Consider the following 18,984-nt stretch of genomic DNA (forward strand, 5'->3'; position numbering starts at 1 on the left):
TAATTTTACCAAGTGAGTCAGCATAAAACAAATATTGATTTTTAAAAAAAATCTCAGATATTGAAAGCGCCAAAAGTGTCTGGATGGCAAAGTTTTTAAAGCCACCCCCCAGCATTTAAATATATGACTGCAAAATCAGTCGTATGAAATGCGTTCCAACCAATTCAAACCCACACACCTTTTACAGCATCTCTTGGACAGAATGCTCAATGGGTGTGTCAGCATTTATTATTACAGCTCATTACAATGATCAGGAAAAGTTGTTTGGAATGAAACATGACTTGTTTCTCCAATCACAGGTTGAGGACCTCTCCATGTAAGGATAAAGACAGCTTTTCTATTTGAGGGACTTAACATTTTCTAGTTCTGTTTCCCAAATTACAGGGTACGTGCTATAGAAAGTATGAAGGCACAGCTCGGGGAGGAAAGGGGTATACATACAGTGGCATCACAAACTCTTCCCAGATACTGCCTTAATGTGGCTGGGGAGAGACTGGTTTTATTTTCCTGAAAGGGGGCTCAGATTTCTGAAGTTTGAGAAAGGCTGCTCTAATTTTTAATTTGCACATATCATAGCCAAGTCTAATGTCTTGTCCTTGTAAGTCAGATTTCTAAACCTTGGTGTCAATAACCATCAGGTACAGGGCCTGTTCTGACAACAATGGCCACACAGCTGCAGGGAGCTTCAGGGTATGGGGCTCTCATCCTAAAGATTGAGTGAAACTAGTGGGATGCTTGCTGGTTGTGCTTATGTGCCGTATGATCTGAAGTATAGGCTGCTCCATGCTGCCTGAGAGCTCTAATGGAGGCAGCTTGAATCTCATGAAAAAGTGAAAATTCTCCTCTTAGCCTCAAGCTGAATCAATGGAAACCTCCATCCTCCATTTCCCTACAAGCCAGACCTATACTCTGGATGTTACTTACAGCTCACCAACAGGATGGAACATCCCTATCCCCTCCCCCGGTGAGATTGCATAGAAGTCTGGGGCAGATGGGGGTGGGTAAGATAACAATACATGTTGAATCTTTGGGCTTTGCAGTTAAGGGAGGTGCAATCTAATGCCTTCACAGTGGGCTACATAACTACTTAAACTGGTCCTAATAAAGATATATTTCAGAACCTGCAAGCTTGATACACTAGCCAATGTTAGGAATTCAATTTCCACAATCATTATAAAAGAAAAACATTCTTTACTCTGCAAGTGTGTGTCTTTACAAATATATATTTATGTATTTAAGCCCATTTCAGGCCATAAAAACCCTAAAAACAACCAGTACCTTTTCAGCAAGAGAAACTGCAATCTAGAAATCTGAGGTGAAAGGCACCCAAATAAGGGCTATTTTGATGCTTCTCTGAAGGCCTCTACTTAGCATTTTGAACTATCTTAAATCATGTCAACCTTTCATTTGCAAGAACAGGCTCCATTCAGTCCAATCCTTACCACTCTGTATGAGGTAAACTGGAATCTCTTTTACATAATTGCTTATCGTCTTAGAAAGGTGATATTGCATCTTGAAGACCAGCTTTTCCAAGAACCGTTGATGAAGAATGGGTTAAAAAATAAGATGCCACTTATGGACCCAATGTTTTTGTGCCATCGTCTCAAAAGAAAAGCAGTTGATACTAAAAAGCTATTCCAGATACATACAAGATCAAGCACTAGAGCCGGTCAGAAAATTTCAGTTTCTAAATGGGAAAAGTCTCTGCAATGTTGTTTGCATAATTTCTCCCTTTTCCTACCAGCTCTAAAATAACCTTTAAAAAACCAACTTTGTGTCTGTTGTAACAGTGCAAAAGTCCATCCAACTCTTGTGTTCAAGTTCACTATCACTATATTTTAGAAAACCAGGTGGCAAATAAAACTGTCTCAATTTAACTTAGCAAAAGTGATATCTAGAAAATACTCAACATCAAGAGGTCTTACAAAAAAGTCAGGCTACAAAAGCATTCTAAGGCACAGTGTTTTGGAAGAAGTGCTTTCTCCCATTGGCGTTGCTTTATACATGTAGTGCGTGAGTAGGTCCAAGTGATGCATGGCGCTGGACGTGTATGCACTGTCCCTTCCCAAGTAGCATATGAAATCCATGTCTGAAGCTTCAGACATAGGCTCCCAGAGCTGCATGGAATTCCGTTAGACATTGCACTAGCTGCTGGAATTTGGGTCTTTCCTCAGGATCTAGGGCCCAACAACAGGCCATCACAGCAAACCTGAAGACAAAAACAAAGGGGAGACATCAGAAGACGACAGCTAATCATGACACACACAAGTGTCAAGAACTTGAGTAAAGAGATCCAACCACAAGCAAGTTTCTTTTTTCCCTTTGACCATCAATTTTTTTTACCTTATGGCACTGTGCCAAATTGTTTTTTCAGAAGTAGCATATCTGGAGTGACCAGCAAAGGTACTACTACGGGAGGTGCTGATCTGGTTTGGCAAGAGACAGACAAGTCAAAGGCAGTCCAGTAGCAATATTAGGATAATCTGATAGTGGCAATTAAAATGTTTTAAAAACACTTAAAGAATTTCTGTAGGCGGGTACAGAGAAAGGGAATTTTGGGAAGACAGGCTGAGAAAAGGAAGGTAGAGTGGAAAAAAAATACTGGTTCCCTTTACTTATTTCACTTAAAAAATTTCTGAGTATGACCTTTAAAAAAAAAGCAATGCATGATTTACATGAACATTTAACACAACCAGGTCAGGATGACTGAATTGAGACTTCCTCTGTCTATAGAAGTAGCATTCTCTGCTTGCTCTGAATTTAAAAAAGGTTTCCTGAAAAGTAGAGTAAAAACCACTCTTCCTCCCCTCTCATAATAAGTCCACACTTACAGTTCATCAGGGCAGTTGATTGGCTGAGCTATTCTGTATCCATCCTTTAGATATGCAGCCATCTCAAAAGGGTCAATATCCACATACGGAGTCTGCCCCAAAGTCATCAGCTCCCACAGTGTTACTCCAAATGCCCACTAGGAAAAAAAACGTGTTTTATACAGCAGCAAGTTAGCAGTACAGTAGGGCTTGGGGCCTCTGTCAGCTTCAGTTCTCTCACAATATTAGTCATGCACACTAAACAACTATTTAAACTTAATGTGCGTTCCTCATATTTTTGATAAGGAAGATAAAAGAGCTTTATAAATGTGGCAACTCCTGTCCTTTCATGTTAAATGCGGTGCTGCTATAATTTTTCTCCCAAGATAGGAAAGTGACTTTTCTCATTTGCATCACTGAACATTTAAATGGGAATAACAACCTTTGAAACAAGAACTGGATCTAACTTTCAACAGTAACAGATAGCTCTGACAGCGCAAAGCTTTTAAACACACACAAATAAAATCATAAAATGCATATAGAATAATAAAACGCTGTTTTTCTATAAAGTATTTGATCTGAAGATTACACAACCCTTAAAAACACTAAGTTTAAATAACAATGTACTGTACAGTTTACTTTGTAGAGAATGTAACAAACAATTATATTTACACAGGACTTTAGATCGTCACAACACTGTGCAAATCAATCCCCACAACAGGTTTGGTGAGTTAGTTACTAACTTTGTATTTTGTTCAGCGGATGTATCCCAGGGCATGCCAGCCCTGAAGTGCCCCCTTCTGACCATACAGCACTGCAGGCACTTCCTGCCTCAATTTTCTCTAACCAGGTTGTCTCTCTCTCAGGGGTTCACACATCTCAGCCTTCAGTATCTGGGGCTCATGGGGCTGTTTCACTGACATGTAGACTTCTGGGCTGAGCCTGGAGCCTGAGCTCTGGGATCCTCCCACCTCACAGGGTCCTAGTGCCCAGGGCTCCAGCCTTAGCCCAGAAGTCTAAACAGCAATGAAACAGTTCTGCAGCTTGAGCCCCTTGAGCCCAAAAAACTGCCCAGGGATGTAAACACAGGTTTTTAAAAAATACAAAAGGGTTGATAGTCAATGGACACTGGTGAGAGTTTTGAAATAAGCAGCAAACTAAAATTTAGGAAACTGGATAAACAGATAATTCAAGTAAAACTACTTTATATAGTGACAATGTAGTTGTTTCCCATTTTATAACTATATTGTCTCAGAAAATTCACAAAGAAGGAAAAACGCCCCATCTAGCCTGGAAAGAAAACAGTATAAAAACATGGCTCCTGCCGAACTATTTTTTTTTTCCCAACACTTTGGCTGACTGCTGTGGATGGGAAAAAAACCTTGTAGGAACCATTTAAAAAATCAGCTAAGCCATATGAAAGAAAAACAGCTAAAGCAGGTTCAGCATAATGTGTTTGAACCATATTTAAACTGTTAAAGCACTGATTCCTTTTTCTCAGTGCAGACAAAACCTAAATGTGCACAACAGATACCACTATGCATAATGTATTACATGCAGTTGATACCTAACATTTGTTTTTGGAGGAGCAGACAGAAGGGTATAGATCTGTAAAACAGGACTAAGGTAAACATTAAGAGGGAAGTTAGTTAGGGTGGATAAGCCTTTCTTTTCATGTTCCTAAAATGATGAAGGAATGTTAATTTGGGCACATTACAGTATTCTAGTAGTTAGCTATGGTACTATCAATTTATTAACAATATGATCTACTATATGTTAAAAGGTAGCTGTATTTATTCCGTATAATGCAAAACATTTATGTATTGCATGTTAAAGGGGCACATTTAAATCTGTAGGATCTCTAAGAGAGATCCTACTACATTCTGACCCCCTTGCTCTATTGACACATTTTTTTGGACAGACTTCAGCCTAGAAGGCGCCGTTATAATTATTCTTCACACCCCCTGAGAATAAGCCTCTAATTCTGTCAATGCCAGGAAATTCATTAGCTACCGTGTTATTTTTCAGCAGTGATAAAAAGGAGTGTTTGTAGACTGGGGAGTTCCAGGGAAGGGGCTCAACAGAAGAAGTGGAGCTGATAAGTACAGTGTTCAAGTGGCTAGGGGTGAGTATAAACCATGCAGCTTCAATTTTATATATTAGAAACGATACACATCTACACATCCATGACACAAGAGTGGCAAGACATGCACTATTTTATGCTCACCATGGCTCATGGTATCTCCTAACCAAGAGCACTTACTTCACTGGTCCAGGGTAAAATTTCAAGAGTGCTTAAGTGATTTAAGTGCCCAAGTCCCATTGTAAGTTTAGGACACAGATGCTAAAGTCACTAACACTTGAAAATTTTACCTCTAGTCTGATCTTCACAGGACATGTTCACACTAGTGAAGGTTTAATATTGGAGATGAAATGGATACATTGTATTGATTCCACTGAATACAGCAAATCCGGCTAATGCAGGCTATTTCAGATAATAAACTACTCAATTTACAAAACAACAAGACTTTAGAAGAACAGGAAATACCTAAAACTTTTTATGCTAATACAGAAATAACCCTGAGGTAAAGCTGACCCTTTTTCAAAGTCTTGATTACTAACATAGGAACTATGGCAATATGCAAGAGAACGGGAAACTTCAGTGGAATACGAGTTATGTACACACACAGTTGGAAAATTTGAGAAGACTTCTAAAATTGAACATAAGGTTTCAAAAAATGCACAACACCTCACTGCATCAAAATTGTAAAGGTAACATCATTAAATGGAAATTACCCTATGGCAGGAAAACCAGATCACATGGCTGTGTTGTTTATCACTGGCTAGTGCTCAAACTACTGCACAATCTTAACCAAGATTCTCCACAGTCACTCTTACTATTGATTGTTGAAAACAGTTCTTTCCAATATCTCTGGTTGTTGAAAGTCTTAATGAAGGAAAAGGTGTAAGGCATTTATCCTGCAAGCTGATCAGCACACAGCGACCACTGATACCAATAGGAGTGAATGGTACTTAGCATTACACAAGAGCTTCTTTTCACTTCTCAGAACAGGGCATTCAATAAGAAACTCAGGGCAGACTGAAAAGAGCAATCTGATCTCAAACGGGAAAGGCATGGTATGGTCTATATGTCAAGGATTTACAGACTGGACAGTTGTGTTGGGGGATAAGGTCGACAATTTAATAGCTTGCTCTATATAATGAATGTATTGAAGATGCTTAGTGTAAAAAGAATACTAATATATTATACATTAAATGCCCTGTGCATTAAATTTACAAGTAATGTGTCTCAAGGAAGTGGGAATGCAAAATGTAAGGGTTTGTACAGTATATAAATTCTGAACCATTAAGATTACAAACAGCTGTATAACAAGCTGAAGGCCATCAGGGTAATTTGCTCAGGAAACCACTCTTAGTACACAGGAGCAGTACTGAAAAGTATGCCAAATTATTCTGTTGTAGCTCAGTCACACACTTCCATTCTGAGAAGACAACCCAAGAAAAGCAGTGTCACAATTACCACTGGACACTACCATCAGGGTTGGAAGGGACAGTACATCTTAGATTCACAGAAAACACAGAATACATGAAAACGCCAGTTCTTGAAATCGGGTGAACTGTTTAGAAAGTTTCAGGATTTAACCAGCAAGTCCTCTGCTCATCTGTAGGTCTCTAGATAGAAGCCAGGCTATTAAAGGGTAGCAGTGACTAAATGTCAGTAACATTTCATAATTGTTTAGTGGTATATACAGAATGTGTTCCCTCCTCTACTTTAGGGGACAAGTGTCTGCGTCAAACACACTACTACACTTGATACCTTTGCTGGCAATCTCAGAGGTGCCAAACCACAATGGGAAAGGAGTGAACAATCCTGTCGTTCAAGAGGTAATCCCTCTATGTTAGGGCTGCATACCATAGCCATGGCAGTGAGTGGGGGAAGCAGGTAAAGCTGCTGTTCTGGACAGGGCCGGATTAACTTTTTGTGGGCCCCCACTGGGGAATGATTGACAAAGGGGCCAGGGGTAAAAGCACAGTGGGGCAGGAGCTAGGGTTGGTCTCTGGAGCAAGGGAGGGGTCAAGGGTAAACTGCAAGCACAGCAGGGCTGGGGAGGGGGTAACCAGGATCCCCCCAGACCCTGCCCACACAGAGCGGGTACCTACCTGGTTCTAGCCCATTCTCTTTGTCTCTCTCTGCACTGAGCTGCCCCACCTCCCACAGCTGCAGGACAGGTTCTCTTCCAGCCCTCTAGGGTGGGTGTTGGGAGTGGGAGGAGAGGAGGCTAATGTGGTTACTCCTATAACTGGACATTTAGTTTCCAGTCAGCACTGCTAACCGGACACTCAGGTCCTGTTTTCTACTGGAGTTTTCAGTCTAAAACTGGATACCTGGCAACAGGGCTGTCAGAAAAGACTGGGGGGGGGGGGAAGCAAGCAATCATTTTTAAAAATAAGAGGGCTAAGCCTTAAGGGGAGGGGGGGTGGAGGGCAAGTGGTGGGTGGGCTACGGAGTGAGAGGAGCTAGTGGGCCAGGCCATGTCTGCTGTACTGCCCAGGTAGGTTGGAGACTGGAGGGATCAGCTGACAGTATCCAGAGCTGGTGCAAGGATATTTTTCACCCTAGGTGAAACTTCCACCTTGACCGCCCCGGAGCATCGCTTATTATAAATTTTCAAAAATGAATACAGTGGAGTCACATCTTACACGGGGGTTAGGTTCCAAGGTCAGCGCGTAAGAGGAAAATTGCGTATAGTGAAAATTACCATAAACTACAGTATACATAGTATACACTGTATACACTAGAACAGGGGTCCTCAACCTACGGCATGTGTGCCAAAAGTGGCATGTGAGCTGATTTTTTTTTTTTTTTAAATGGCAGGCTGTGGGTCCCAGCCACCGCTGAGCCTGCTGCCGGCCTGGGGTTCTGTTCACTCAGCTGCCAGCCAGGGTCCCAGCTGGCGACTCAACTCAGCCTCCTGCCATTCACACAGGGCCAGCTCCAGGGTTTTTGCTGCCCCAAGCAGCAAAAAGAAAGAAGAGGGAAAAAAAAGAGAAAAAAAAAGCCGCGATCACGATCTGCAGCTCTACTGCCACCGCTTCAGTCTTCGGCAGCAATTTGGCAGCTGGTCCTTTGCTCCGAGAGGGAGTGAGGGACCCGCCGCCGAATTGCTGCCGAAGACCCGGACATGCCGCCCCTCACCGTTGGCCACCCCAAGCAGCTGCTTGCTGGGCTGGTGCCTGGAGCCGGCCCTGTGTTCACCCAGGCTGGCAGGAGGCTGAGCGGGGCCCGTGGCTGAGACCCTGGCTGGCAAGGGGCCGGCAGCCGGAACCCCAGATTGTCAGTGTGCTGAGCAGGGCCGGCAGCCGGGACCCCGGCTGGCAGGAGCTGGCCCACTGCTGGCCCTGCTCAGGCCGCTGCCGGCTAAGTGAACAGAACCCCGGGTTGGCAGCAGGCTCAGCGGCGGCCAGGACCTGCAGCCTGCCATTAAAAAAAAAAAAAAATCAGCTTGCGTGCCGTAGGTTGAGGACCCCTGTACTTCATGGTAATTTTCACTATACACAATTTTCCTCTTACACGGTGACTTTAGAACCTAACCCCCGTGTAGGATGTGACTCCACTGTAATATAAAAAAAATTTTTGGGCACTGCTTTTGGGCACCCCCAAATCTTGGCACCCTGGGCGGTCGCCTAGTGGTTACACTGGCCCTGACAGTATCCCCAGCCCAGGTGACGTGACAGCCAGTGGTGGATTTAGAGTTAGTGGGGCCCACCAGCCCTGTGCTCAGCTTCATTTCTGGGGCTCCTCCTTGGGATCCAGCCAAGAAAAAGAACATTCTCTCTTATCTCTCCCTGCTCCCGTTTTTCATTCTTTTTCTATTCATCCTCCTCCTATAAGTAATAGTAAGTAAATGAAAATAAAGTGGGGTACCTTGATTGTTCTTGTAGTCTAACTTATTTTTCCACAGACCACTTGAAAATCACGGAGGGTCTCGACGGACTACTTAATGATCTTTCCAAATATTGTCAAAAAATGTTCGGGTGCAGGGTCTGGCCAGGAGCTAGGGTGAGGGAGGGGGCTCAGGGTTGGGGCAGGAGGTTGGGGTGTGCAGCGCTTACGTGGGGCAGCTCCGGTTTGGTTCTCAGGATGGGGGTGGGGATGTGGGGGGGGGTGCAGGAGTCAGGGCAGGGGGCTCGGGGTGTGTGAGGGAGGTGCAGGTTTCATGTCAGGGGCTGGAGGGTGTGTGGGGGGGGGATGCAGGAGTCAGGGCTGGGGAGGTGTGAGGGGAGTGCAGCGGTTAGGACAGGGGGCTGGAAGTGTGTGAGGAGGTGCAAGGGGCTGGGTGTGTCTAAGGGGGTGCAGCAGTCAGGGTGGGCAGGGGGCTGGAGGTGTGGGCTGGGGTCATGGGGGTGCTCACGCAGGAGGCTGGAGGGGGTATGCCCCAATTCCAGCCCCTTCCCCAAGGCCTCACCCCTGCCTCTTCTCTTCTCCTCCTCCTCCCTAGAGCTGCGAGCGTGCTGAGGCTCCCTCCTCCTCCCTTCCTCCTGCTGGCAAGCAGCTGATCAGCGGCAGGGAGGGGGGGGAGGGAACGTAGCACGCTGGGGAAAGAGGTGGGGGAGGAGCTGGGGAAAGAGGCGGGGGAGGAGCCAGGCTGCTGCTGGCAACATCAAGCTTCTCTGACCCCACAGGAGAGAGCGGAGGGCGGAGAAGAGCGGGCCGGGGCCCCTTTCGACCGTGGGCCCGGAGCCAGTGTAAATTCGGTATTGGTTCTGGATATACATGTTATGCATAGAGAACTTCAGTCTTCAGCACTGTCAACTCAACTCCTTTTTTCATGAATAAATTGTGTGAAAAAGATGTTTAAAAGGAAGAAATCCATATAACTATATATTGTTTTAGAAAAAACTTACCACATCACTAGCGCTGGAAAATTCATTGTTAACCAAGCTTTCAAGAGCCATCCACCGCACTGGCCTGTTTTCATTATCTCCCAGACAATGATAGTCCATGGGGAATAGGTCTCGGGATAGCGCATTGTCTGTAATCTTGACCTGAAGTGCATCATCAATGCTGATTAAAAGACAATAAGAGCATTTAGTTATGCAAAATATGAACTATTTACAGTTGTGTTACGGCATCTTTTAAAAATATTGTATATATAGGACTTCACAGATGAGCTTGATAATTTGTTACCAACGTTTTAAAGCCTAATATTTTCCCAGATCATGACACTGATATGCTACCATTACCACTAAGTACATATCAGTTAACTTCAGGATAATGCAATTTCAAAATAATTTTTGGCTATGAAAAAGATGAGCAATAGAAAGCCAGAAGTCTCAGACATAAAATAAAACCAATTGTTTTAAAATGGTGAAATGTCCAGTTAAAATATTCAAACAACTTTCTCTGTCCCTGTAACAACCAACTTTCCCAATTCCCTTCTTGTTTCCTTGCAGACCGATTTTACAGGATAGTAATTTAGGATTTCTCATATCTGATGAAACAAAGGTTCCATCTAATGGGTATTCTTCTGTATCAGATGCTTCAGAAAAAGTGCAAGAAAGCCTGAAGCAGGCAGTTATGGAATAACCTACTTACAAAGGCAACATTTTTTCACTTGCAGGGTAATTTATACTCTTCAACATGAGAGTTTGTATCCCTTCCAAACTTTTTTAAAATCCTCTGTAACTGTGGATATTCTGATAATCCACCTACGTGTCTAATCCTTTTGCAAATCCTGCTACACTCGACATCATGTGAAAATGAGAGCCACAAACTAACTATGCTTTGTTTAAATTTCCTTTTATCAATTTTAAATTTGCCTTTCAATTTAATTGAATATCCTCTGGTTCTTATGAGGAAGGGTAAGTAAAAATTCTTGATTTATCTTCTCTACACCATTTATTACTGAGCATATCTCTGTCACATAGCCTCTTATTCATCTCTGCTCTAACATAAGCAGTCCCAATTTTTTCAATCTCTCTTCATATGGGAGATATTCAATGCCTTTAATATCATGTCACATGCCGCTGAACTCCATCTATTTCTGTTTTATCCTTTTTGAGATATAGTGACCAGAATTGAACACAGCGACCTAAATTTTCAGAAGTGACTTGATTTTTGGCACCTCAATTCAAAGAACAAAAAACTAAACTTCTCACAGGTTGGAAACCTACTTTTAGAGAAAAATCAGGAATTAAATCCACTTTAGAACAAAACACTAACAATGGAGTTGCAAACAGGTGACTTCATGTTTTGTTTTATAATTCTATTTTTAATTCTTGTGTCAACCAATTATCTTGGCAATTAAGTGAGGCACTACGAGGATCACCTTTTACGCCTATCTAAAGATATTGCAACATTTGTTACCCTCCAATATAACTGATTATATCAAGGTCAAGATTGTACATATTTGTTAACATTTCAGTCGCTTTATTCTAAAGTTACTTCAGCGCCTCCTCTTTTCACATCTCACACTGATAGTACCTGAGGAGACACCTACTCTTTTCAATATCCTCTGATAGAGATCAATGCAAAGAAATGTTTTTTCTCTACAGTGTTATTTATCTTCCTTAATGACTTGCTTTACTTTATAAAACATAAGAATGGCCATACTAGGTCAGACCAATGGTCCCCAAAGCCCAGTATCCTCTCTTCTGACAGCAGATGGTGCCAGATGCTTCAAAGAGAATGAACAGAATGAAGAACTTTATCAAGTGATCCACCCCAACATCCAGTCCCAGCTTATAGCAGTCAGTTATTTAGGGACATCTAGGGCATGGGGTTGCATCCCTGACCATCTTGGCTAATAGCCATTGATGAACTTATCCTCCATGAATTTAACATTCTTTTTTTAACTCAGTTTTTAACTACTTTTGGCCTTCACAACATCTCCTGACAACAAGTTTCACACGGTGACTGTGCGTTGTGTGAAGTACTTCCTTACATTTGTTTTAAACCTGCTGCCTATTAATTTCATTGGGTGACCCCTGGTTCTTGTGTTATGTGAAGAGGTAAACAGCACTTCTCTATTCACTTTCTCCACACCATTCATGATTTTATAGACCTCTACCATATCTTCTCTTAGTTGTCTCTTTTCCAAGATGAACAATCTGTCTTTTTAATCTCTCCTCACAGGGCTGGCTCTAGGTTTTTTGCTGCCCTCAGCTCAGGTGGGGCTGGGGCTCGCAGGCGGTGCTGGAAGCGGAGAGAGTGATGTCACCTTCTCCCAGTGCCTGCAGGGGCTTTATCCCCTCCCCCGCCTGGCCGTGCAGAGAAGCCCCGATATAAGGGGTGGCACAAGGCAGCACAGCAGCCAGTGCGCAGATGAGGCGGCGCAGCTCCGGCTCCCCGGCAGGACTTGCCCTCTCCTCCCCAGGTAGCGGCTGGGCCCTGGCAGCTCAACATCCCGGGCCTGGGGCTTCCCCTTCCCGCTGCAGCTGGGGGCGTGGCGCCCTCGCCCCGTGTAAGTGGTGCAGCTCTGAGAGTGCAACTGCCCCGAAAAAAAAAAGATGGCTGGAATGCCCCCCTGGAAATGTGACGCCCCAAGCCCATGCTTGCTTTGCTGGTCCTGTCTCCTCATATTGAAACTGTTCCATACCCCTATTAATTTTGGTTGTCCTTCCCTGTATTTTTTCCAACGTTAATAGATCTTTCTGGTAGTCCAGTGTTATTCTTTCAATTTTTTTAAAGGCTTAGATATCTTGAATCTGGAAAAATACTGTATAATAGTGACCACAGGCTACCATCTTCTCCAACTTTTACTCATAAGGGCTCTTGAGATTTCTGCAGATAGATTTCAAACATTTCAAGTCTGGATATGTGTTTGTATAGCTTGTGGATAGAGTATCAAAAATGTGAACCACAAAGCATTGGTTTCATAATCACTTTCACACACATCTTTAATTCTTGGCATGGTGCTTAGTTACCACACTAACATCTTTTTACCCAAGTGATATAATTTCATAATCCACGCCTATACTAGCTCTGCGTCTAAAGCTACTTATTTACAGAAACTGGAATGTCAATAAAAGCAGCAAAGAGTCCTGTGGCATCTTATAGACTAACATCCTACGGATGCATCCGACGAAGTGGGTATTTACCCACGAAAGCTCATGCTCCAATACGTCTGTTAGTCTATAAGGTGCCACAGGACTCTTTGCTGCTTTTACAGATCCAGACTAACACGGCTACCCCTCTGATACTTGGAATTTCAATGAAGACTGAGGAATGACTGCTTTATCAGGAATTTTTGAAGTGGCTCTCTGTGAACCATGTATCGCCATAAAGAAAGTTGGAGTCAGTGCAAACACCATACAGTTAAGACCAAGGCATTAGGTTTTGTGGTCTGTAAGGGGCGAAGCTGTCAGTTATGGATGGACAAAAGTTGCCTCACTTTTTAAACGGCCCTCTCCCCCACCCCGTGTAGACCAGGCCTCAATCTGAACAGTGTACTAGATCTCACCAGGTTCTTTTAAATTTGAAGTGTAAGAAACATTTTGAGACACGATCAGGCAAAAAAAACCAACAACATTAACTAAAACTTATTTTTTTGCATCCCATCTCAAAAACAGTTCATCTGATTCACTTCATATCTGGACACAAACCTATCTGCTGGCCACAGACCACACGTGCAGCATTTGAAACATCTGAGGATATGGTTTGAGGTGGGAAAGATCAGATTTATAATGGAAAGCACATCTCAGCCATAATCATAGACAGGATATGATCTGACTCCATAATAGTCCTTTAAGACACAGTACTTACACACAGTTTCTAGCAGCCAGGTCTTTGTGAATGACCTCCCTTCTGGCTAAATAACTCATTCCACAGGCAATCTGAATAGCCATATGAACAAGATCCTGCTGGGAAATTGCCTGCAACAGCACAGAAAAATTATTATCACCACAAAATCCTACAAATAGAGAGTTCAGTGTATGCCATATTGAGTATTTTTTCTCAATTTTAATATTCTTTCATTTCCATATTTTATCTCCTCATTTATAAAAACTATCTGCAACCACTCATTCTTCAGGACATATCATTGCTCCCTAGTATTTCTTGATACTTATTTCAAATACTTAACCCTTAATTTCTGAAAATGCCTTATTTTTAGCTCTAAATTGGCTTTGAAATATTTCCTAGCTTTCATTTTTCTTGTCACCAGTTTTTCACATAAATCAAGGATGGACTGAGACAAAATCGTATCTGGATCCACCAAAATTTCAGCCACCCTGCTACACACTTCTCTGCATATTACTTACAAAAGCAGCACTCATTTTCAAGGAAAAGACCACAACCAAGTATATAAAAGGAGCAGCAGCCTCAAACTTATAATTCCTATCCACTGCTGAAGACTGCAAGTCTCAACACCTTTGCTCCATATCCCTTTTTAATTTTGTCAGTGTTAATTAATGGGGAGCTTTGTAGTGAGAGTGTTTACGTTTAAAATGTAATATATAATGTGCAAACATTATGTTACTGCATGTCGTCTGCGCTTTGAGACATTTACTACTTCCTGTAGCCTGCTTTGGGACACTGACACTGATTTAGTATTGTATCATTGCCAGGACCCTATGTATTCTGCAGAATTCACCGCTTCCCACAGATGTGTGCTTCAGGTGCTCAGTTTACAACTTCTGCAACAGTTATGCAATTTCTATACAAAGTTCTGTAGTAACATTGAAAATCTGAGGCAGAATAAAATAAATTGAATCTAATATCAAATGACATAAGCAATATTGTACTGGTCATGTTTAATTCAATAAGTCATAGATAATGATGAGAAAACAGAAGTATGCCAACTAAACTGGAGTTTGCTAAATTAACTGTTTTAAAGTATTTGAATGAGCGAAGGAGGAATGGCACTCTCAACGAAGGACTCAGGTTTTATGATGTTAAGTATTTCCCACTTTCTTAATTATACATTAAAAGAAAATATGGTCAGAGCTAGTTAATACAAGCCAGTTGTGAAAACACTGTCTGTTTGGATTAACAGGGCCTTAAAGCAATAGTACATAAACTGTTAAACTGGATTAGTGTTTTTCTGCAGACTTTCTTTGGCACATGGACAGTGAGTCCTATGTGAATATTCAGAACACAAACTCCATCAGATGGGCTAATATCTGGATGCCTGGGAAGGAGACAGTATCAGTCTGTAGATATTTGCAATTTAGAGATCAAGCCACAAAGCAAACGCAGACACAATCATAGTCCCACAGTTGCTCACAGTACAGTACCTCTGCAAATTAACAGGAAGAAAGCCCTTGACTGCTTGCTACTTAGTGTACAAAGCAGGGATGACTTATTGACCTCAGTGAGCCAGATAGCCCATAAAAATAAAGTAAGTGACAAGTCAATCATCTAGAGAAAGTCAGGCAGTGTTGTGAGAGAAAGATTAAGAGGAGCATGATGGAAAATTATCTTAACAAAATACACAGGCATGTGTCTGCTGTGGTTGATAAATCCTTTTTCATTCAGATTTTCCTCTTACAAGTGTTTTGTTCCATTTCATTTCTGTTTTAGACGATTAACATTTACTAGGGCTCTCAATTAATTGTGATAAAATTAATCGCAATTAATCACACTGTTAAACAATAACAGAATACCATTTATTTAAATATTTTGGATGTTTTCTATATTTTAAAATATATTGATTACAGTTACAACACAGAATACAAAGTGTACAGTGCTCACTTTATATTTATTTTTGATTACAAGTATTTGCACTGTAAAAAAAACAATAGTATTTTTCAATTCACCTAATACAAGTACTGTAGCACAATCTCTTTATCATGAAAGTTGAACTTACAAATGTAGAATTATATACAAAGAAAACTGCATTCAAAAATAAAACAATATAAAATTTTAGAGCCTGCAAGTCCACTCACTCCTATTTCTTGTTCAGCCACCCACTCAGACAAACAAGTTTGTTTACATTTGCAGGAGATAATGCTGCCTGCTTCTTGTTTACGTCACCTGAAAGTGAGAACAGGTGTTCTCATGGCATTGTTGTAGCCGACATCTCAAGATATTTACATGCCAGACGTGTTAGAGATTCATATGCTCCTTCATGCTTCAACCACCAGGCCAGTGGACATGCGTCCATGCTGATGACGGGTTCAGCTTGATAACAATCCCAAGTAGTATGGACCAACGCATATTCGTTTTCATTATCTGAGTCAGATGCCACCAGCAGACAGTTGATTTTCTTTTTTGGTGGTTTGGGGTCTGTGGTTTGCACACTGGAGTGTTGCTCTTTTAAGACTCCTGAAAACATGCTCCACACCTCGTCCCTCTCAGATTTTGGACAGAACTTCAGATTCTTAAATCTTGGGTCAAGTGCTGTAGCTATCTTTAAAAATCTCACATTGGTACCTTCTTTACGTTTTGTGAAATCTCCAGTGAAAGTGTTCTTAAAATGAACATGTGCTGGGTTTTCATCTGAGACTGCTATAACATGAAATATATGGCAGAGCAGGAGACATACAATTCTCCCCCAAGGAGTTCATTTATTACATTTGTGACTGCTTTTTTTGTTTTGTTTTTTTTAAAAACAAGCTTCATCAGCATGGAAGCATGTCCGCTGGAATGGTGGCCAAAGCATGAAGGGGCATACAAATGTTTAGCATATCTGGCACGTAAATACCTTGCAATGCCAGCTACAAAAGTGCCATGCAAATGCCTGTTCTCACTTTCTGGTGATACTGTAAATAAGAAGAGGGTAAAATTATCTCCCATAAACGTACACAAACTTGTTTGTCTTAGCGATGGGCTGAAAAAGAAGTAGGACTGAGTGGACTTGTAGGCACTGAAGTTTTATATTGTTTTGTTTCTGAGTGCAGTTATGTAACAACAACAAAAATCTACACTTGTAAGTTGTACTTTCACAACAAAGATTGCACTACAGTTCTTGTATGAGGTGAACTGAAAAATACTATTTCTTTTATCTTTTACACCGCAAATATTTATAACAAAAATATACACTTTGATTTCAATTACAACACAGAATACAATATACGATAACTCCTCACTTAACGTTGTAGTTATGTTCCTGAAAAATGTGACTTTAAGCGAAACGATGTTAAGCAAAGCCAATTTCCCCATAAGAATTAATGTAAATGAGGGGGTTAGGTTCCCGGGAAATTTTTTTCACCAAAAGACTATATATATATATATATATATATATATATATATATACATACATACATACATACACACACACACGCACACACACACAATAAGTTTTAAACAAACAATTTAATACTGGTACATAGTGATGATGATTGTGAAGCTTGGTTAAGGTGGAGGAGTCAGAGGGTGGGATATTTCCCTTACTGCTAAATGATGAACTAGTAATTGGCTGAGCCCTCAAGGGTAAACTCTCTCACTCTGGGAGGCAGCAGGAATGGAGGGAGATATGCGCATTTCCCTTAAGTACACTGCCTTGTTAATTAGATCAGATTGCTGAGACTACAGCTGCTGCAAGCTCCCTCTGTCCTGAGCCCTGCTCTATGGTAAGCGAGGTGCAGGAGCAGGGGGGAGGGGGACACCCTGACATTAGCCCCTCTCTTCCTTCCCTCCCCCACACCCTGGCACAGCAAGCAGGAGTCTCGGGGAGCAGCTCCAAGGCAGAGGGCAGGAGCAACACAGGGCAGTGGGGGGAGGGACACAGTTGAACTGCAGGCAGCAGCTGCACAGGGAACTTAGGGGAGCGGAGAGCTAATAGGGGGCTGCCAGTCCACCCTGGTTCCAAGCCCCCACCAGCTAGCTGCAAGGGGCTGCTCTTCCTGCAAGCAGTAGACAAAGCAGGCGGCTGCCAAACAACATTAGAAGGGAGCATTACACAACTTTAAACGATCATGTTCCCTAACTGATCAGCAACAAAACGACGTTAACTGGGACGACTTTAAGTGAGGATTTACTGTATATGAAAATGTAGAAAAACATCCAAAACATTTAATAAATTTCAATTGGTATTCTATTGTTTCACAGTGTGATTAAAACTGCGATTAATCACGATTAATTTTTTTAAGTTAACTGCGTGAGTTAACTGCAATTAATCGACAGCCTTAACATTTACTATAAATGTCATTAGCACAAATACTATTAAAATGTTCCATCTTGGACGACAGTAAGTTCTCATGTAGAAAAGGTCCCCAACCTCAAATTAACTTGTATACTTCTCATTTGCATTTCTCTTAATACAATCAGTCCTCACTGCCCAGCTCAAAAAAAAAAAAAAAAACATGACACATTTGCTAATAAATCATTATATTCAATTTAGTAACATTAAGCAAGCACTTTTGGTAAACTGTACAGTTTCCACACACTCTCCCCTCCCCCTACTCCTCCTCCCCAACTATATGATACAGGTCAAAAGAAATAGAGATAAAAAGATTAAGTCACTTCCAATTTGCTGAAGTTTCCTTAAGATTTTCTTTTAAAAACATTAACAAAGAACTTCAAAAATTAAGACTATTAATGGAAGCGTTATGATTAACTTATAACAAGTGCATTAAATATCAATAAAATATTAAGTATGCACAGTTAAGTAACCAAAATTAAAGAAATGTCAAAAGTTAAAGTTGTGCGCAACTAACTCCCCGCCTTTATGTGCACGCATTATAATTTAATTCTACGGTCTGTTTTGTTTTCTTAATTTTTTTTTAAAGTTAAGAACAATATACTTCTGTAGCATCTTGCACTGTGCAGTTCTGTGTATGTTAGACACATAGCCTATTACAGATATTAATGTATAATATATGCATGAACAAAAGTGAGATACTGAACTATGTCAGAAATAGTACACAGCTGTGTAATCAAAGATTACAGCAGTGCTCACACATTAGGAAGTGGAGTTCAGGTTGCAGTATATTCTTAACTTTGGCATTTCTGGGTGGAGTGAGAAACTGCAACATTAACATTTTCTTAACAAAGTTTCCTAGAAGTTTTTCTGAGAAAAAGGAGGAAATACCCCATACTTAAGCTATTTGGCTAGACAACCACAATGCATACAGCATGTAAGGAGTGCACTCAGGGAGGTAAAGGTTGCCTATGGAGTCACCTCACAGAGGTGAATGAGGCAAGGCTCCTACAAAGAACTGCTGCTTTCAAGACACACCTTAGGAGATGGGGTCACACTGACAGATTGAG

The 18,984-nt window shown here is 41.5% G+C and overlaps 1 protein-coding gene across 3 annotated transcripts in view; it reads right to left on the reverse strand.

Moving 5' to 3' along the window:
• Window positions 1-205: 205 nt before the first annotated feature.
• The window catches only part of RYK (receptor like tyrosine kinase), a 125,546-nt gene continuing 106,767 nt past the window's right edge, over window positions 206-18,984 (reverse strand). For all 3 annotated transcript variants that reach the window (XM_045030134.1, XM_045030133.1, XM_045030132.1), the window contains 4 exons: window positions 13,597-13,706; window positions 9,738-9,897; window positions 2,832-2,968; window positions 206-2,209 (listed from right to left, as the gene is read on the reverse strand). In XM_045030134.1, the coding sequence (XP_044886069.1) occupies window positions 2,098-2,209; window positions 2,832-2,968; window positions 9,738-9,897; window positions 13,597-13,706 (519 nt within the window). In that variant the 3' untranslated portion in view covers window positions 206-2,097. The remainder of the gene's footprint in view (window positions 2,210-2,831; window positions 2,969-9,737; window positions 9,898-13,596; window positions 13,707-18,984) is intronic.

The sequence above is a fragment of the Mauremys mutica genome, chromosome 9, assembly GCF_020497125.1.
Source record: "Mauremys mutica isolate MM-2020 ecotype Southern chromosome 9, ASM2049712v1, whole genome shotgun sequence".
NCBI classification, from domain to species: Eukaryota; Metazoa; Chordata; order Testudines; family Geoemydidae; genus Mauremys; species Mauremys mutica.